Here is an 18989-nt window from a genome sequence, read left to right as displayed (position 1 = left end):
TTTAGAGTTCATGCTGCCCTAGGAACTTTTAGTGCTGATCCCCCGAATATCTCCCGAAGTTACGGAAACAGCGTAGCTTGCTGGCCTGGTAACGTTAACCTGCTGCTGCTATGTTGTATCTGGCTGGTTAGGAAAAAAGGGGGGGACCCCACATATATTTTGTTCCATTATTATTATTATTATTATTATTATTATTATTTTTAATTTATTTTTTAAACTACGTGGAGTCCCCCCATTTTTCATAACCAGACAGATGCAACATAGCAGCAGCAGGCTAGCATTACCAAGGTGGGAAGGGCAATGTTTTTTGGGCTTTCCCAGCCTAATAATACCTGCCTGCAGATAGTCGGTTACTGGATGGTACCCGGTTCTTCTCGGTACCCCTGGTGGCGGTGGATACTGGGGTAATAATGGGGGGTTAGTGTTAGCCTCTTCATCGGATAACACTAAGCCCTGCCTTAGTAATGGACACTGTCAATCAGCCGGCGGCCATTACTAAGGCGGTAGTAATAAAGTTAGAAAAAACAGACACATAGAAAAAAATATTTTATTGAAATAAAAAAAAACACAAGCCTTTGTTAACCATTTTATTTAGAACAAAAAAACTGCCGTCCTCGAATCCGTAGTAGTCGTACAACCGAAGCTGTAAAAAAACACAAACAAAACCCCATTAGTAACACATAAAAAAGGAAAACAATTATTATACTTACCTTTCCTGGGTCCGTGACAGTAAACTAAGCAGTAACTAAGTTGTCATTGGTTACTTTACTTTACATCAAGCGGTCCCAGGTTACATCAGTTCATTGGCCTACTTTTAAAAGTAGGCCAATGAACTGAGGTAACAGGGCACCACGTGATATAAACTAACCAATGACAGCTTAGAGCTGTCACTGCTTAGTTTGGCGCAGGATCACCTGGGATGTGCCAGAATTTTAGCGCATCTCGGGTGAGTACGCCACTAACAAAACCTAGTCTGGGGACTCCTTCAGATACAAAGGAGTCCCTGTGCTAGGAGTTATAAGTGGTCATTCACCTACTTTCAGGGCTCATGTGTTATACAGCCCAGAAGGTAGGCTTAGATACAGGGCCCATGTCTGATACTGTCTGCTGGGCCCTGTATCTCAGCCTACAACAAGGTAGGCTTATATACAGGGCCCCAGCAGAAAGAAAATGTATACTTACCCTCCTCTTCGGCTCCGGACGCTCTTGTGTGTTGTACGCTGATCTGGGGGCGAGCGAAGAGGGTAAGTATATTGCTACTATAGTAACAGGGGCCCGTTTAGTTTATTACATAGGCCCCAGTTACTATAGTAACTGTAAATAGGTGTGGTGCGGGGGGCCGTGGGCCTCCTTGGCTTCAGGGCCCATTCGCAATTGCGAACGCAGCGACCCTATAGCTACGCTACTGGTCAGTGGCATAAAAACACAGTATGCCCTAGGTATGATGTTTTTTCTGGTGTTTTTTTTTTCCATAGGCTTCTCTATAGAACTTGAAAAGTGCCAGAAAAAAACAACTGTATTACCCAAAATGCATGTAAAAAGCGCAATTAAAAATACTAAAAACGAGTGTGTGAAAGAGGGCAAGGGCTAGAGGTATTCACAAGTGATACTTGTGGGATCTGTAGGGAACCTACAACACATTGGAACAAGATTTACCCTCATTACAAGCCATAGTGAATACAATATAATACAGACGAAGAAGAGGGGCACTATTTTATGGAAAAAAAGCAAACCATTTTTTCTAATCCTCAATCACCCCTTTTGGGGAATCTTTCAGACTTTCCATTGAATATTTGTAGGTTGCGCTATTTACTATGCTGTTTACAGAAGACTTGTCCAGAGAGTGACATCAGCAGATTGGGTAGATGTGTGGTTGTTGTAGAATGGATGGGTAATCATATCTTCTATCAGTACTTCTGGTCCCAGCTGCCAGGGAGAGGAAGATAATGGCTGCGGTTTCAGAGGGGTTGGGGGGAGGGGATGGGGTTCGATGAGGATGATAACAGTGAAGAATCTTGTGTCTCCAGTCTGCCTAGCAGAAAAACTGCTTCATAAAAATCTATCCTGTCAAAAAAACAATATCCAACATATACTTTTTTTAAATTATTATTTTTTGCTCTATGTGTAGCTCCTGATGTATACATTAAACACTTTAGCTCCTGATGTTTGCAATGCAGTGGTATCCGTCACCTATATGCTATTATGGCATCCTTTTAACGTATATGTCATGAACTTTTCATTGTTCGGCATTCGTCACAGGCATCCATCACCCATAGGCTATCATGGGATCCGTTTAACGTATATATGTCATAAAATGCTCATGACAAGCTTATGATACAGTGGCATACATCACCCATAGGCTCCAATGCTAAAAAAAAGTATACCGTGCGGTATACATCTTTTTAAGGGATCTTGTTGTCTATCCCATACCTAAAAAAAAAGGAACATCGATGTATACCTGCCCGACGGAGGCCAAAAGGACTCTCTTTTAGCCTTTGTTGGGCTAATGAAGCCCTATGGACACATTTAGGGTATGTTCACACGTGCATATTGCAGGCGTTTTTAATGCCTCGTTTTAGGCCCCCCAAAAACGACTAGAAACAACTTCCATAAACCAGAAGCTTTTGAGGCAGATTTGCCAAATGCTTTTAAAGTGCCATCTATGCAAAAGATATGTCTTCGATAACTTGGATGTATCCCATGAGTACAGCAGTCTTAGGGATATGATCATGTCTTATTTACAGCTCATTCTATTAACCTGTTATAAGTACAACTGATTCTCCCCCTTATAGGATATGCTATCATTGTCCGATCAGTGGGGGTCTTACTGCTGTGCTCACTCCCCGATTACTAGCACAAAGTGGCATCTGAAACTAGGAAAGCACCATGCTTCTTTGTTTCCACTCAGGCTTTTTACAGAGGTTGCATGGTTGGCCATTGACCATAATGGGTGTCAAGATCTAGGGGTATAAGGACTCACTAGGCCGCTCCACCTCAGCGTAGCGGCAGCTGGCCAAGTCACAGTCTATGCAAAGTTCGTAGCACAGGGGTACCTGGGATAGTCGAGACAGACGTAGAGGCTTTGGCACAGATGGGGCTTGACGTGGCAGGTAGCACTAGACGTGGTGGATGATACCAGGAGTGTCAGGTGACACCAGACGTGGTGTATAACAGCAGGCGTAGTGGAAATCACCAGATGTGGTGTATAAGATGAGGCGTAGCAGAAGACACAACACAACTCCAACACTAGAAAGGCTCAGGAACAAACACAGCATAGGATACAGGAAACGGGTAGCAGGGCACGGGAACACTGGGAGCAGGAAACAACTAAGTGACTATTTGCAATATGAACATGGGTAGACAACAACAACAACGCTCAGGCAATGAGTGGAAAAGCGGAGTCCTTTTTATAGTCCAGTGTAATCTGGGAATAGGTTAGGAATACTTTAGTACATGCGCGCGCTGGCCCTTTAAGACGGGGGACGAGCGCGCGCACCCTATTACACAGGCTTGGACGGGAAAACTGCACAAGCTGGCGTCTCTGGGGAGGGAGATGCTAGCAGATGGCCAGGAGGCTGTGGTCCCGGTTGTTTGCCAATGGGGAGCGGCGGCTGTCCACGGCTGCAGTGGTTAAAGTACTCCCCCTTACACCCCCTCTTCTTGGGTACGGAGTGTAAGAGGAATTTTTTAATGAGGGTAGGTGCATTAAGGTTCTCTTCTGACTCCCAGGACCTCTCCTCAGGACCAAACTCCTTCCAGTCCACCAGATAGAAAGTCCTTCCTCCTACTCTCTTCTAGTTCAGAATCCCCTTCCCCTCGAAAACATCAGAAGAACCGCTGGGAGCAACTGCAGAACTAAGAGCTTTACTGTAGCGGTTCAGGACCACAGGCTTAAGGAGGGATACATAGAATGAGTTTGGAAAGATCCAAAAGAAGAGTTAGCTGCCAGTACTTGAGTCATGGCTGGCACAGGAAGAGGAACTCGAGGATGCTGGCTGTACACAATGTAGAAAGGAGATGAGACAGTAGACTCACATGTGTGATTGTTATACGAGAATTCCGCCCAAGCCAGGAGTGGTACCCAATTGTCGTGTTGGGCGGAAACGAAATGACGAAAATTATTCTGTAAAATTTGATTGGTCCTCTCCACTTGACCATTGGACTGTGGGTGATAGGCAGAAGAGAAGTCCAAATTTACGTCTTGCAGGTTACACAGGGCTCTCCAGAACTTGGATGTAAATTTTACACCCCGGTCCTACGCAGAGGAAGTCTGTGTAGCCGAAAATGCGCAGAATAAACAGATTTTCCAGGCAAGGAGCAGACGGGAAGCCAGTCAACGGAATAAAATGTGCCATTTTAGAGAAACTATCCACTTCTACCCAGATCATAGTACATCCAGCTGAGGGAGGAAGGTCAGTGATAAAGTCCATAGCGATATACTGTCAAGGGGCATCAGGAACAGGTAGGGGTAGTAGCAGACCAGCAGGTTTAGAGTGGGTAGACTTGTTTGAGGCACAGTTCATACATAAAGAGACCGCAACATCTCTAGGCAGAGTGGGCCACCAATAGTGACGAACTATCAAGTCCTGTGTCTTACGGACACCAGAGTGTCCAGCTAGTTTAGAGTTGTGTCCCCAGTGTAGATTTCTCTGCCTGTCAGCAAGACGGACAAAAGTTTTCCCAGAAGGAACGTCTCTAATTTGCAGAGGGTTAGCAGCAATAATTCTAGAACGATCTATGATGTATTGAGGACTTTCCTCAGAGTCATTGGTTTCAAAGGAGCGAGACAAGGCGTGAGCCTTCACAGTCTTGTCTGTAGGAAGGAAGTGAAGCAAAAACTGAAACCAGGCGAAGAACAACGATCATCTGACTTGGCGTGGATTTAATCATTGTGCCGACTGTAGGTATGTGTGGTTCTTGTGGTCAGTATAGATGATAATAGGATGGATAGCATCCTCCAGCAAGTGTCTCCACTCCTCTAAGGCCAACTTGACGGTCAGCAATTCCCGATCCCCGATGGAATAGTTGCATTCTGCTGGAGAGAATAACTTTGAGGAGGTCACAAGCCACCATCTTGCCTTAAGAGTTCTTTTGGCATAGTAGTGCTCCTGCACCTACAGAAGAAGCGTCCACCTCCAGAAAGAACTTCCGAGAAGCATTCAGGGTGATGGAGAACGTAGGCTGAGGTGAAAGCGCTCTTGAGGTTAATAAATGCTGATTCTGCCTCCGGAGGCCAAACATTGGCGTGCACCCCCTTCTTGGTGAGTGCCGAGATTGGAGATTGGATAAATTGCCGGTAGAAGTGAACGAGTCCCAGAAAATGCTGTATGGGCCACAGGCCCTGTGAAAATAGCCATTCTAAGACGGATTTCACTTTCTCAGGGTCCATCTTGAGTCCAGGCCAGATACGATGTAACCCAGGAAAGACAGAGAGCTCTTCTCGAACACACACTTCTCGAGTTTAGCATATAGGCGATTACTCCTTAAGCGCGACAGAACTTGGCGAACATGCCTCCGATGCGTTATCAAATCAGGAGAATAGTTTAGGATGTCATCCAGATAGACCACCACACAGACATACAACAAGTCCCGGAAAATTTAATTAAAAAACTCCTGGAACACAGCTAGATCGTTACACAGACCAAAGGGCATCACAAGATATTCGTAGTGACCGTCTCGGGTGTTAAATGCGGTTTTCCACTCTTCATCTTTGCGGATACGAATCAAGTTATAAGCTCTGTGTAGATTCAGCTTTGTGAACACCTTGGCCCCACAAATTCTATCGAAAAGTACTTATTTTTTACCATAATTTGGTTGAGACCCTGGTAGTTGATACATGGACGAAAAGATCCGTCCTTCTTCTTCACGAAGAAGAATCCGGCTTTCCGCCAGGGAGGAAGACTTCCGGATGAACCCTCTCTCTCTCTCTCTCTCTCTCTCTCTCGATTCTCCTTAATGTAGGTGGACATGGCTAGGACCTCTGGCAGGGAGAGAGGATAAACTCGCCTTCGAGGTGTGAGGCGTAAGGAAGTAACTCAACAGGGCAGTCGTAGATGCGATGAGGGGGAAGAGTCTCTGCTTCCTTCTTACTGAAGACGTCCGCAAAACTAACATAATAAGACGGTAGATTAGAGAGTGACTTACGCAGTAGAGACAAAACAGGACGAACCTGTGGCAGGCAATGGCTAAGGCATCTGGGTCCCCATTGGGGGACTTCTCCAGAACTCCAGTCGAGGACCGAAGTTCTGTAGAAGAAGCCGAGGCAGGCCCAGCAGAACAGGGTTGATAGCTTTAGGTAGAACGAGGAAGGTAATCTGTTCCGGGTGAAGAACTCCAATTTGTAGTGTCAGTGGTTTAGTGACAGACACAATAGGATCGGACAATGGCAGTCCATTCACAGAGGCAACAGCCAGGCATTCACAGAGGCAACAGCCAGGGGTCTCTCCAGAAGAACTGTGGGTAGATGTAGGCGATCCACTAAATCCTGCTGGATAAAATTTGCAGCTGCTCCGGAATCCAGATAGGCAGAGGAGGAGTGTAATGTCTCTCCAGAGATGATGGTCACAGGAATAGATAATTTGGGAGAGGCTTTAATGTTTGGCGTTGTCCCACCTAGGGTTGTTTCTCGAACCAAACCTAGGCGCTGCAGTTCCCTGGCTTTTGTGGACATTGGTGCACAAAATGGCCTTTAAGGCCGCAATACAGACACAGACCTGAAAAGCGTGTGTGCTGTTTCTCCTGCTCGGACAATTTGATTCTGTCTACCTGCATAGGTTCTTCAGGTAGAGCAACAGGAGGAGGCAATAGTGGTCGCTGGATCAAGGGTGCCAGTCTGTGGAAACCTCTCTCCCGCCAAACTTCCTGAGCACGTTACTGGATCCTTATGTCGACCCGGGTAGCCAACAGGATAAGAGCATCCTGGGTAGAAGGAAGATCGCAGGCTGCTAACTCGTCTTTGATATGCGACGACAGTCCCTGCCAAAATGTCGCCACCATTGCCTCATTGTTCCATGCCAACTCTGCTGACATCGTCCGGAAGGAGATAGCATACTCTCCTACCATGGACTCTTCTTGCTTGAGAATTAACAGAGTGGCCGCTGCAGAGGATGTTCGACCCGGCTCCTCGAACACAGTACGAAAAGTTTCAAGGAATAACACCAGATCCGAGAATTCAGGGCCCTCTCGTTCCAAGATGGGGTTCGCTCATGCCAGGGCTTTGCCAGTGAGAAGGGAAATGATGAACGCTACCTTGGCCTCATCAGAGGCGAAGTGGTGAGCACGCAGTCTAAAATGGATGGTACATTGGTTGATGAAACCTCTACAGGCTCTAGGATCACCGTCATAGCGAGGTGGAAGAGGCAGAAAACCTGTGGATCTGGAACAGACAGGAGGAGTAACGGGCAGTGGAGCGGCAGCAGCAACCTGCAGAGGAGCAGGGGGCTGATCCAGTCGGGCGATGATAGAGTTTACTGCCATGAGGAGTTGATCCTGGCGTGCACGCAGGTCACGCATATCCGATTGCATCACTTGAGCTGCGGTCTTAGGTTGGCCAGTGGGTTCGATGCCTGAGAGTACTGTCACGATCTGGGGGTATGTGGACTCACTAGACCGCTCTGCCGTAGCGGAGTGGCAGCTGGCCAAGTCACAGTCTATGCAAAGTTCGTAGCACAAGTGTACCTGAGATAGTCCAGACCATCACAGAGGCTTTGGCACAGATGGGGCTTGACGTGGCAGGTAGCGCCAGACGTGGCGGATGATACCAGGAGTAGCAGGTGTATAACAGACATTGTGTATAACAGCAGGCTTAGCAGAAGACACCAGACGTGGTGTATAACAGCAGGCGTAGCAGAAGACACAACGCGACTCCAACACTAGAAAGGCTCAGGAACAAACACAGAACGCAATACAGGAATCAGGTAGCAGGGCACGGGAAAACTGGGAGCAGGAAACAACTAAGGGACCATTTTCAATACAAACATGGGTAGACAACAACAATGCTCAGGCAAGGAGTTGGAGGGCGGAGGGCGGAGCCCCTTTTATAGTCCAGGGTGATCTGGGGATAGGTTAGGGTAACTTTAGTGAGTGCGATCGCTGGCCCTTTAAGACTGGGGATGAGCGCGCGTGCGCACCCTATTACACAGGCCCGGACGGGTAGTCCTCACAAGCTGGCATCTCCAGGGAGGGAGATGCTGGCAGACGGCCAGGAGGCTGCGGTCGTGGCCGTTCGTCGATGGGGTGCTGTAGCAGTCCACTGCCGCATTCGTTACAATGGGGTTTACATTGTGCCATCAGAGAAAGCCAAGTGGAGCCAAAAGGAGATATCAGACAATCCCTGTAAAGCCCTTTGTTACATAAGGCTACATTATGTATTCTTAAAGAAGAACAAATCCCGTAGCACTCACCGCTTATAAAAATTCTTCTTTATTGAGCGGTCTTAGGATGAGCAAAGGAGTTTGTCTACGACGGTTTACGTTCTCCCGTGCTTTGTCAAGGCCCAAGTTTCATACTTACCCCGCCCTTTTATATACAAAACATTTAAACTTTAATGATATAAACAGTTACTTAAAATCACACAATGTAAAATAAATCAAAACCTTAAAGAGGCTCTGTCACCAGATTTTGCAACCCCTATCTGCTATTGCAGCAGATAGGCGCTGCAATGTAGATTACAGTAACGTTTTTATTTTTAAAAAACGAGCATTTTTGGCCAAGTTATGACCATTTTTGTAGTTATGCAAATAAGGCTTGAAAAAGTCCAAGTGGGTGTGTTTAAAAGTAAAAGTCCAAGTGGGCGTGTATTATGTGCGTACATCGGGGCGTTTTTAATACTTTTACTAGCTGGGCGTTCTGACGAGAAGTATTATCCACTTCTCTTCAGAACGCCCAGCTTCTGGCAGTGCAGACACAGCGTGTTCTCGAGAGATCACTGCTGTGACGTCACTCACAGGTCCTGCATCGTGTCAGACGAGCGAGGACACATCGGCACCTGAGGCTACAGTTGATTCTGCAGCAGCATCAGCGTTTGCAGGTAAGTAGCTACATTGACTTACCTGCTAACGCCGAGGCTGCTGCAGAATCAACTGAAGCCTCTGGTGCCGATGTGTCCGACACGATGCAGGACCTGTGAGTGACGTCACAGATCTGCACTGCCAGAAGCTGGGCATTCTGAAGAGAAGTGGATGATACTTCTCATCAGAGCACCCAGCTAGTAAAAGTATTAAAAACGCCCCGATGTACGCACATAATACACGCCCACTTGGACTTTTACTTTTAAACACACCCACTTGGACTTTTGCAAGCCTCATTTGCATAACTACAAAAATGGTCATAACTTGGCCAAAAATGCTCGTTTTTTAAAAATAAAAACGTTACTGTAATCTACATTGCAGCGCCTATCTGCTTCAATAGCAGATAGGGGCTGCAAAATCTGGTGACAGAGCCTCTTTAAGTTAACTGAAGTTGGAAAAAACTGCGATTCCTCAATGGTTTTTTGGGTTTCGTTTTTACGGCTTACACTGAGCGGTAAAAAAGACAACTTATATTTTTTCTGTGGCTCAATACGATTAAGTTGATACCAAATTTATATAGTTTTTTATATATTTTACTACTTTTATTGATAATAAACACTTTGTTAAAAAAAAAAAATGTTTTGTGTCGCCACATACTGCGAGCCATAACTTTTTTATTTTTTCACAGATTGGGCGGTGTGAGTGCTTATTTTTGCGGGACGAGCTCTAGTTTTTATCGGTAAAATTGTTTGGTACGTAGAACTTTTTGATCACTCTTTATGACGTTTTTTTTTAGCTAAGTGGACCAAAAAACAAGTGATTTTGGCGTTTCACATTTCTTATTTTTTACGGCGCTCACCGTCCGCGTTAAATAACGCTATATTGTAATAGTTCAGACTTTTTCAGACGCAGCGATATCAATTTTGTTTACTTTTATTATTTTTTACATTACTTTAGGGGGAAAATGGGAAAAGAGGGCTTTTTTTAACTTTTAATATTTTTTTATTTTTTTTTCACTACTAAATACTTTTTATCACTGTTTTTCACACACTTTATTAGCCTCCTTAGGGGACTTGAACCAGCGATCATTAGATCGCTGGTACAATATACTACAATACTAACGTATTGCAGTATATCTTAATTTTTACAGGCATCTCTAGAGGCAAAGTGAAGGCAGCCCTGGGGGCCTTCATTAGGCCCCTGGGCTGCCATACCAACCGTCGTTACCCCCGATCTCAATGTGGGGGAGCGGGCGATGAGCTGTCGGAGGGGCTACCCCACTCACGATTGACCGCAGCATTTGAGGGGTTAAAGAACCAGGAACAGTGCGATCGCTGCTCCCGGCTGTTAGTCCCCGGTGTCCGCTGTAAAATACAGCCGACACCCACAGCATATGGAGCGTGCTCAGCGCGTGAGCACGCTCCAAACATCAAAGCCCGCACCCGGATGTAATGGTACGTCAGAAGAGGTTAAAGAGACAGAGTAGACACAGAAAGCGGTGATAACTAATTGTAATGTACTTAAAATCATTCAGACCAAGTAGTTCCAGTTCTTCTGTCTTGAAAATGAGTTCAGCATCCTTTTCGAGTAACATCTCCCCCAGATAGGGTTTGTTTTACATTTATAATACCTTCAAAACGCATACTATAAGAATCATTGTCAACTCACATGTTCACCAAATCTCTTACATATTGGTCAAATAGTTTTTCCGATATAGAAGCGGCCGCAGATACAGGTGATAACATATACCATGAATTGGGTCTTTCAAGTGGTTAGGTCATTCACCTGAATCGCACAGCGCCCTAAATTAAAGGGTAACTAAATGTTCAACAAACTTCTGACATGTCATAGTGACATGTCATACGTTTTGATTGGTGGTGGTCCAAGCACTGAGACCCCCGCCAATCGCTAAAACAAAGTGGCAGAAGTGCTAGTGCCGCTTAGTTTCTGGTCGGCTTTTCCCGGAAATCAATGTATCGGTGTACAGGCTCAATAGAAAGTACACTGCTACATCGGCTTTCCGGAAAAAGCGGAACAGAAACTAAGCGGCAGAGCGCTCACACTAGCACTTATGCCACTTTGCTTTAGCTATTGGTGGGATTCTCAGTGCTTGGATCCCCATCAATCAAAACTTCTGACTTGTCACTATGACATGTCAGAAGTTTGTTGCACGTTTAGTTACCCTTTAAGGTACTGGTACGATTCATGTGTTCTAAAAATGCGTCTCGGCAGAAAATCTTGCAACCAATTCCCTTTTGATGTTTGCGTTGTGTATCGTCCTTTAATAAGTATATCCCTCAAATTCCTGCATCTACTGAAAGATACTGTAGACTTATTTTTTTTTTGCAACTTCAGATAATAAGGGATCATTTTCAATAATGTCCCAGTTCTTTCTAATACTTGAACCCATTACATCACTCATGGGGCTAAATTGGAAAGATTGGATAAACGGTCTATCCTTTCCATTTTTCCTTTTATTCCTTAAGAGGGTTATACAATTCTGGCTACATGCCTTGGTCAAGGCATTCCTGATGATATTCCCAGGGAAACACCATGATCTCAATCCCCTACTTTGTTCATGTGCTTGTTCCTGTAATAATGTATATTGTAGGCTACATTATCATGAACATTTCTCAGACCATAAAACTGTTGTTTTAGTGGGTTCGGCGGCTGCCTCTCGATAGTGCCGTCAGAGATCGGGGCAGTCGATTGGCTGCGGTGCCGATCACGTGACACGAGTCTTGCGGGACTGGAGTCAGATTTTTTTCTGGCGGCACATCATGAAAGATGCTTATATAATAAGCCCGGTTGTCTGCTCGCTGTATATAAATGTATGTGTAGTTGGTAATGTTGTAAGAAAAGTGATAACAGTGTGCACTCAGATAATTTTATGCAGCCTCAAATGTTTATACAGTGGAGGAAATAAGTATTTGATCCCTTGCTGATTTTGTAAGTTTGCCCACTGTCAAAGACATAAACAGTCTAGAATTTTTAGGCTAGGTTAATTTTACCAGTGAGAGATAGATTATATAAAAAAAAATAAAAAAAATCACATTGTCAAAATTATATATATTTATTTGCATTGTGCACAGAGAAATAAGTATTTGATCCCTTTGGCAAACAAGACTTAATACTTGGTGGCAAAACCCTTGTTGGCAAGCACAGCAGTCAGACATTTTCAGTAGTTGATGATGAGGTTTGCACACATGTTAGATGGAATTTTGGCCCACTCCTCTTTGCAGATCATCTGTAAATCATTAAGATTTCGAGGCTGTCGCTTGCCAACTCGGATTTTCAGCTCCCTCCATAAGTTTTCGATGGGATTAAGGTCTGGAGACTGGATAGGCCACTCCATGACCTTAATGTGCTTCTTTTTGAGCCACTCCTTTGTTGCCTTGGCTGTATGTTTCGGGTCATTATCGTGCTGGAAGACCCAGCCACGAGCCATTTTTAATGTCCTGGTGGAGGGAAGGAGGTTGTCACTCAGGATTTGACGGTACATGGCTCCATCCATTCTCCCATTGATGCGGTGAAGTAGTCCTGTGCCCTTAGCAGAGAAACACCCCCAAAACATAATGTTTCCACCTCCATGCTTGACAGTGGGTACGGTGTTCTTTGGGTCATAGGCAGCATTTCTCTTCCTCCAAAAACGGCGAGTTGAGTTAATGCCAAAGAGCTCAATTTTAGTCTCATCTGACCACAGCACCTTCTCCCAATCACTCTCAGAATCATCCAGATGTTCATTTGCAAACTTCAGACGGGCCTGTACATGTGCCTTCTTGAGCAGGGGGACCTTGCGGGCACTGCAGGATTTTAATCCATTACGGCGTAATGTGTTACCAATGGTTTTCTTGGTGACTGTGGTCCCAGCTGCCTTGAGATCATTAACAAGTTCCCCCCGTGTAGTTTTCGGCTGAGCTCTCACCTTCCTCAGGATCAAGGATACCCCACGAGGTGAGATTTTGCATGGAGCCCCAGATCGATGTTGATTGACAGTCATTTTGTATGTCTTCCATTTTCTTACTATTGCACCAACAGTTGTCTCCTTCTCACCCAGCGTCTTACTTATGGTTTTGTAGCCCATTCCAGCCTTGTGCAGGTCTATAATCTTGTCCCTGACATCCTTAGAAAGCTCTTTGGTCTTGCCCATGTTGTAGAGGTTAGAGTCAGACTGATTAATTGAGTCTGTGGACAGGAGTCTTTTATACAGGTGACCATGTAAGACAGCTGTCTTTAATGCAGGCACCAAGTTGATTTGGAGCGTGTAACTGGTCTGGAGGAGGCTGAACTCTTAATGGTTGGTAGGGGATCAAATACTTATTTCTCTGTGCACAATGCAAATAAATATATATCATTTTGACAATGTGATTTTCTTTTTTTTTTTTAATATAATCTATCTCTCACTGGTAAAATTAACCTAGCCTAAAAATTCTAGACTGTTCATGACTTTGACAGTGGGCAAACTTACAAAATCAGCAAGGGATCAAATACTTATTTCCTCCACTGTATCCAGAGAATCATGTTCAAGTCGGAATAGGAATAAAATAAACAGTTAAAAAGTGTCAAATGTATATGCTATATGTATCTTCCTTAATACTGTATTCCTGTTATGAGATGACTGCAGGCGTGCTCAGTCAGGGTCGCTTTAACTATATGGCATATGGTGAACCTGCATCGGGCCCCCTGGCAGCGGCACTTTTTTCAATTGGGTTTGCATCCTCTGGAGCCAGACACAGATTAAAACTTGTAAAAGAAGTTTGGAGGTTAACACCCAGAGACAAGGGGAGATCAGCAGTGTGTCCCCTTCGCTATGAATGTGTCCCCTCTTAGCCCTTGTATCCTTCACTTTCATTGGTTGTCTATCTTTCTTCTCCCCTTCTGTGTTGGACTGGCCGTTCTCCCTTTTGTAGTTCTGTTCAGCGGTGTTAGGCTCGATGCAGCTAGGATGGAGGGTGAGCACAGCTCCAGCTCACTCTTAGCCCAGCGCTGACTTGGCGTAGCGGCGCCATGCCAGCTGAGCAGATTGGCTGGGAACTGAGTAGGGAGGGGAGAAGGGCATATAGGAGCAGCGAGGAGTGTTGCACGGCAGAGCAGAAGATGGCATCATAAGTACAGGACACTACAGCACAGCCGTGGTACTCACACCCCTCAGTCAGCCCCAAGTGCTCCAGTCTGTTCAATGGGGTGGCGACTGATAAAACCTTGCACTGGGCCACACCAAATTGTTAAAACAGCCCGTCGATCAGTAGTGAACTTCCCCCTCTTCACTAGGAACTTCACTACTGAGCATGTGCAGTTCATTTTCAGACATTCAAACTAAGGGCAACTAAGGGCATTGGAGCAGCAGCATAAAGAAACTTAGTCTAAGGCTAGAGCGTTGCAAATCTCGGACGCAAGGTGCATCCGTGCTGTACCCTGCGGGACGCGTTATCACGTATCCCCCATAGACTAGAGTCTATGGAGGGATGTGTGAAGCGCAAAAAGATAGGACGTGTCCTATTTTTTACACGGACCCTTCACACGCGCCATTAAAACAACGGCCCTGTGAACGGGCCCAATGTATTACATGGACGTATTCAACGCTCATGTGAATAAGGCCTAAGGGAGAACAGAGACCAAACAAGAGCTGATAAAAGATTTTCTAACATCCTAGTTATTACTGTTTTGTTTTTTTTTATAAATTGGGGCTTTAGAGAAATCGAACATGACATACATTAATAAGATTATAAACTTTCCTATGAAAGCATATATGCAACAAGCTATGCATTTAATAAATTAATACAATATAACTAACATAATATTTCATATTTTTATTTTGAATTTGGAGTTAGTACATTTCTACCAATTGACTCTGACTGCACCGAAAACTCAGACTCCACAGCCCTGGCAGCGAGATTTTTTTTTAAGGCGCCCTTCTAAGTAGGAACGGCATACATTTACTCTGCTTAGCTTTTGTTAGGTTGCTTCCTCCCGTAAAACAAAGCGCAGTCTGCAGGAATCTATGATCTGGATAAGGTCAGCCACCAAGCAACAGCGGCCCTTTCCTCCCTCCCAGTGTTGTTTCTTGGTAGGTTGCCCCATTACATAGTAAAGTTTGATGTTTTTTGTAGACTTCACAATGCACCAGAGGGAGGCGAATCAGAAGATGGTAGCCGACAACAAGACTACGTCTCCATAGACGGCAAACTTTTAAATCCTAAAGATGACCCAGGATTTGTTTGGCTGGAAAAAGTAAAAAAGTATATTGACAGATTAGAAAAAAAGTAAATGTTGGATATGTTTACCTTTGGGCATTTCATGAGATGTTATTTCCTTGAGATGTCACGTTAGAGATCAGACATGAATTATACAGATATATTCTTTAGTTTATTAAACTTCATTGCATTTACTTTATTGTCTTATTATCTATCTGTTCTCTTAACAGATAAGGCCAGTCATCTCACCTCCTGAAATATTCAGACTCCTTGCCAGTCTGAAGTCACGTGATCGCGGCTATGGCCAATGCGCTGCCGCAATCTCCGATGACACTGTCAGGAGGCAGCTGCTTAACCCACTAGCTGTTGCAACGTGGCTCACCTTATCCCTCAAACAAATACAGTTTTTAGATCAAAGATTCCTGCAAACGTCGCTTTTTTTTTCTATCTAATGGTAACAATGTTTCTGTTTTGGTTTTTCAGAATTCTCTAGGAAAAGCAATTACTTAATCATTAAAACTGGCCAAATTCAGCCGAAAGAAGCAGCTACCGGAGAAGCTTCCGGAGCAGCTACCGGAGAAGCTTCCGGAGCAGCTACCGGACATGTTTGTATCCCAAACTCATCTTGGTGTTTCAGCTGATGTGAAAATGACGTTGCAGCCGTCTATGATTAAGCAGTTAAAAAGAAAGAGAAAAAGTAATTTTAGTGTCCAAGAAACACAAACGTTACTAACAGAAATAAAAAAGCGAAGAGATGTAATTTTTTCGAAGCAGCTCAATACCACAATTAACGAAATGAAGCGCAAAGCTTGGGAAGAAATAGCGGAATGCGTGAATGTGCTTGGGGAAGGGGAACAAAGAACAGGGACTGAAGTTAAGCGAAGATATCTTGATTGGAGGTCCCTTATAAAAAGGAAAAGCCTGAATTCTGATATTAAAATAGGAAATTCTGGAATGCACTTACCATTTTCGGATCTAGACTCTATAATCGATGACTCAGATGACAAGCCAAATGGGTTAACGAATGACTGTAGCTTGGACTGGAAAAATGGGTCAGATGTTCGAGATGCCAATGAGTCAATGACTGAAATCAAAGTTGAAGAAGAAGAAGAACCACAGAGTTTTGAAGTAAGAATACTTTTGAACTTATGGCACAAGATTTAAGAGTAAGCAGTCAATGGGGCAGATGTACATTATTAAAACTGGTGCAGAGGAAAAGTGAAATAGTTGACCATGGCCTCTGAAAAATTAAAGGGGGGAATCCATGGGCAACTACTCCACTCTTCCTTTGTACCAGATTTGAAACATCTCCCCCATTGTGACAGACTTATTCTTCTTGAAACATAGCTTAAAGACTCTCTGTCACCACATTATAAGTGCCCTATATTGTACATGATGTGATCGGCGCTGTAATGTAGATTACAGCAGTGTTTTTTTATTTAGAAAAACGATAATTTTTGACGGAGTTATGACCTATATTAGCTTTATGCTAATGAGTTTCTTAATGCCCAACTGGGCGTGTTTTACTTTTTGATCAAGTGGGCGTTGTGGAGAGAAGTGTATGACACTGACCAATCAGTGACCAATCAGCGTCATACACTTCTCTCCATTCATTTACACAGCACATAGTGATCTAGATAGAGCACTATGTAGCACATAGTGATCTAGATAGATTACTATGTGCAGCCACATACACACACACTAACGTTACTCAAGTGTCCTGACAATGAATATACACTATCTCCAGCCAGGACGTGATGTCTATTTAGAATCCTGACACTTCGGTAACATTTGTGTGTGATTTACAGCAAGGCAAGCGTAATCTCGTTTTAAATGACAGTTTACAGTGTAATCTCGCGAGATTATGCTTGCCTTGCTGTAAATCTCACACAAACGTTAGCGAAGTGTCAGGATTCTGAATAGACATCACGTCCTGGCTGAAGGTAATGTATATTCATTGTCAGGATACTTGAGTAACGTTAGTGTGTGTGTATGTGGCTGCCCATAGTGATCTAGTAAGAACACTATGTGCTGTGTAAATGAATGGAGAGAAGTGTATGACGCTGATTGGTCACTGATTGGTCAGCGTCCTACACTTCTCTCCACAACGCCCACTTGGTCAAAAAGTAAAACACGCCCAGTTGGGGATTAGGAAACTCATTAGCATAAAGCTAAAATAGGTCGTAACTCCGTCAAAAATGATAGTTTTTCTAAATAAAAACACTGCTGTGATCTACATTACAGCGCCAATCACATTATGTAGAAGATACAGCATTTATAATGTGGTGACAGAGCCTCTTTAAAGACTTTTAGTTTCATGAAGGGGGATTATTTCTAGCTACTTAGTCATTGCTCATGGCAGAGTAGTTTGGTGTTCTAGGTAAATTAAGATGAGTACATTGAAATAATGGAATTTCCTCTAGGATAACTTTTACCTATTTAGTGGAGTAAAACTAAGGCATTTTGTAATACAGTATATCCATTTGGTTCTATAGGACCTGATGCTAACAGCTTAAATGGGTTGTCCCAGTATTAAATGCAGTATTAAATTATTGTAATATAATTCAGCATTAAAAGCACAGTAATACGTTTTGCAATTTATCTTATGTTACAAAAATGCTCCAGTTGAGAGATATTTCATTATAATGACACCCCCTGGTGTTCGATCTGTATAGTAATGTGCATGTCCTCATACTGAGCTAAATGAGGGAGGATGCACATGCTCGGTTCCACTCTCTGACACCAGCCAATAGAAAAGGCCTTCTGAGCTTGTCCGTAAAGAAGTAGAAAATAAGTTTTTATTCAGGAACACAACTTGTAGTGTGAATAGAGACTCACACAGTAAGAAACACACAGGAGAGCCAGCAGTTTGCTTAGATAAGGAGAGAGCCGGCATACAGCACTGCTTACATACAGCACTGCTTACAGACATCATAGAGTTCTCCCCTCTCCTGCTCATCCTCTTACTGTGTGTAAGCTGTAGGCTCTCCCTCTTCTTCAGTTATATAGGGATGGGCTCTCCCTCTAAAAAGACATGTAATGGGGGGGGGGGGGGGCGCATTTGTGAAACTTCTCCTGGAGAGGAAACAGTGTCAGTGAAACAGAACGATCTGCCTATACAAACTATGACAGGAAGTGGGATGGGGTGCAGCAGAAAGGACATGCCCCTTATGCTGCCAGCCTGAAGAAAATCTAGCAGAGCAATGAATGGGAGATCTCTGAATCCATAAAAGATACGGGGATGGTTCTAGCTTTGTTAGAAAGAGATTGTCATGCACTATATTATGTCTAATTTTCTTTTTTGTTTCATTAATTTTAGGACAACCCCTTTAAATTCTACATTACTGACTCGGGCATTGGAACATGTTAAATTGGTAGAGCTCCACCCAAACCAAATACCATTCTAGGGAATTTCTTATTAGTAGTCAGAATGTAAAATCCCCTTGATCAAGTTGCACCTTGTAGGTGTCAAACTTGTTGTATTTGGTCTGTAGGACACATGTGAGTCCCACTCTACCATCACCTTGAAAAACATTTTACAAGTAATTTTTTTTTTAAATAATGTATTTTTGAATGTATGTTCCAAAGAATTTGTCCAGTTTTGTATAATACTCCATTCCCTTTGAACATACATCCATGACACCATTCATCCATTCCTTGTTACTTTTGGAATAAGAAATGGGCCACTTGAGTCCTCCATTACATCAAACCTCCACTGCAATATCTCTTCTGGCTTCAGTGAGAAACGTAACTCTGTTCTGAGACAATCACCCTCTTCTTTGCTACC

General features: G+C 43.9%; 1 protein-coding gene across 2 annotated transcripts in view; it reads left to right on the top strand.

Moving 5' to 3' along the window:
* Nucleotides 1-18989, top strand: part of MSANTD4 (Myb/SANT DNA binding domain containing 4 with coiled-coils) — a 37010-nt gene that overhangs the window by 3662 nt on the left and 14359 nt on the right. For both annotated transcript variants that reach the window (XR_012881311.1, XM_075851578.1), the window contains exon 2: nt 15686-16330. Coding sequence is in view for 1 of the 2 variants with exons in the window: in XM_075851578.1 (XP_075707693.1) it covers nt 15806-16330 (525 nt within the window). In the remaining variant the exon portion in view is untranslated. The remainder of the gene's footprint in view (nt 1-15685; nt 16331-18989) is intronic.

Source organism: Rhinoderma darwinii, chromosome 2, assembly GCF_050947455.1.
Source record: "Rhinoderma darwinii isolate aRhiDar2 chromosome 2, aRhiDar2.hap1, whole genome shotgun sequence".
NCBI classification, from domain to species: domain Eukaryota; kingdom Metazoa; phylum Chordata; class Amphibia; order Anura; family Rhinodermatidae; genus Rhinoderma; species Rhinoderma darwinii.
The sequence above is the reverse complement of the archived record's forward strand: the minus strand, read 5'-3'. Positions and strand labels throughout refer to the sequence as shown.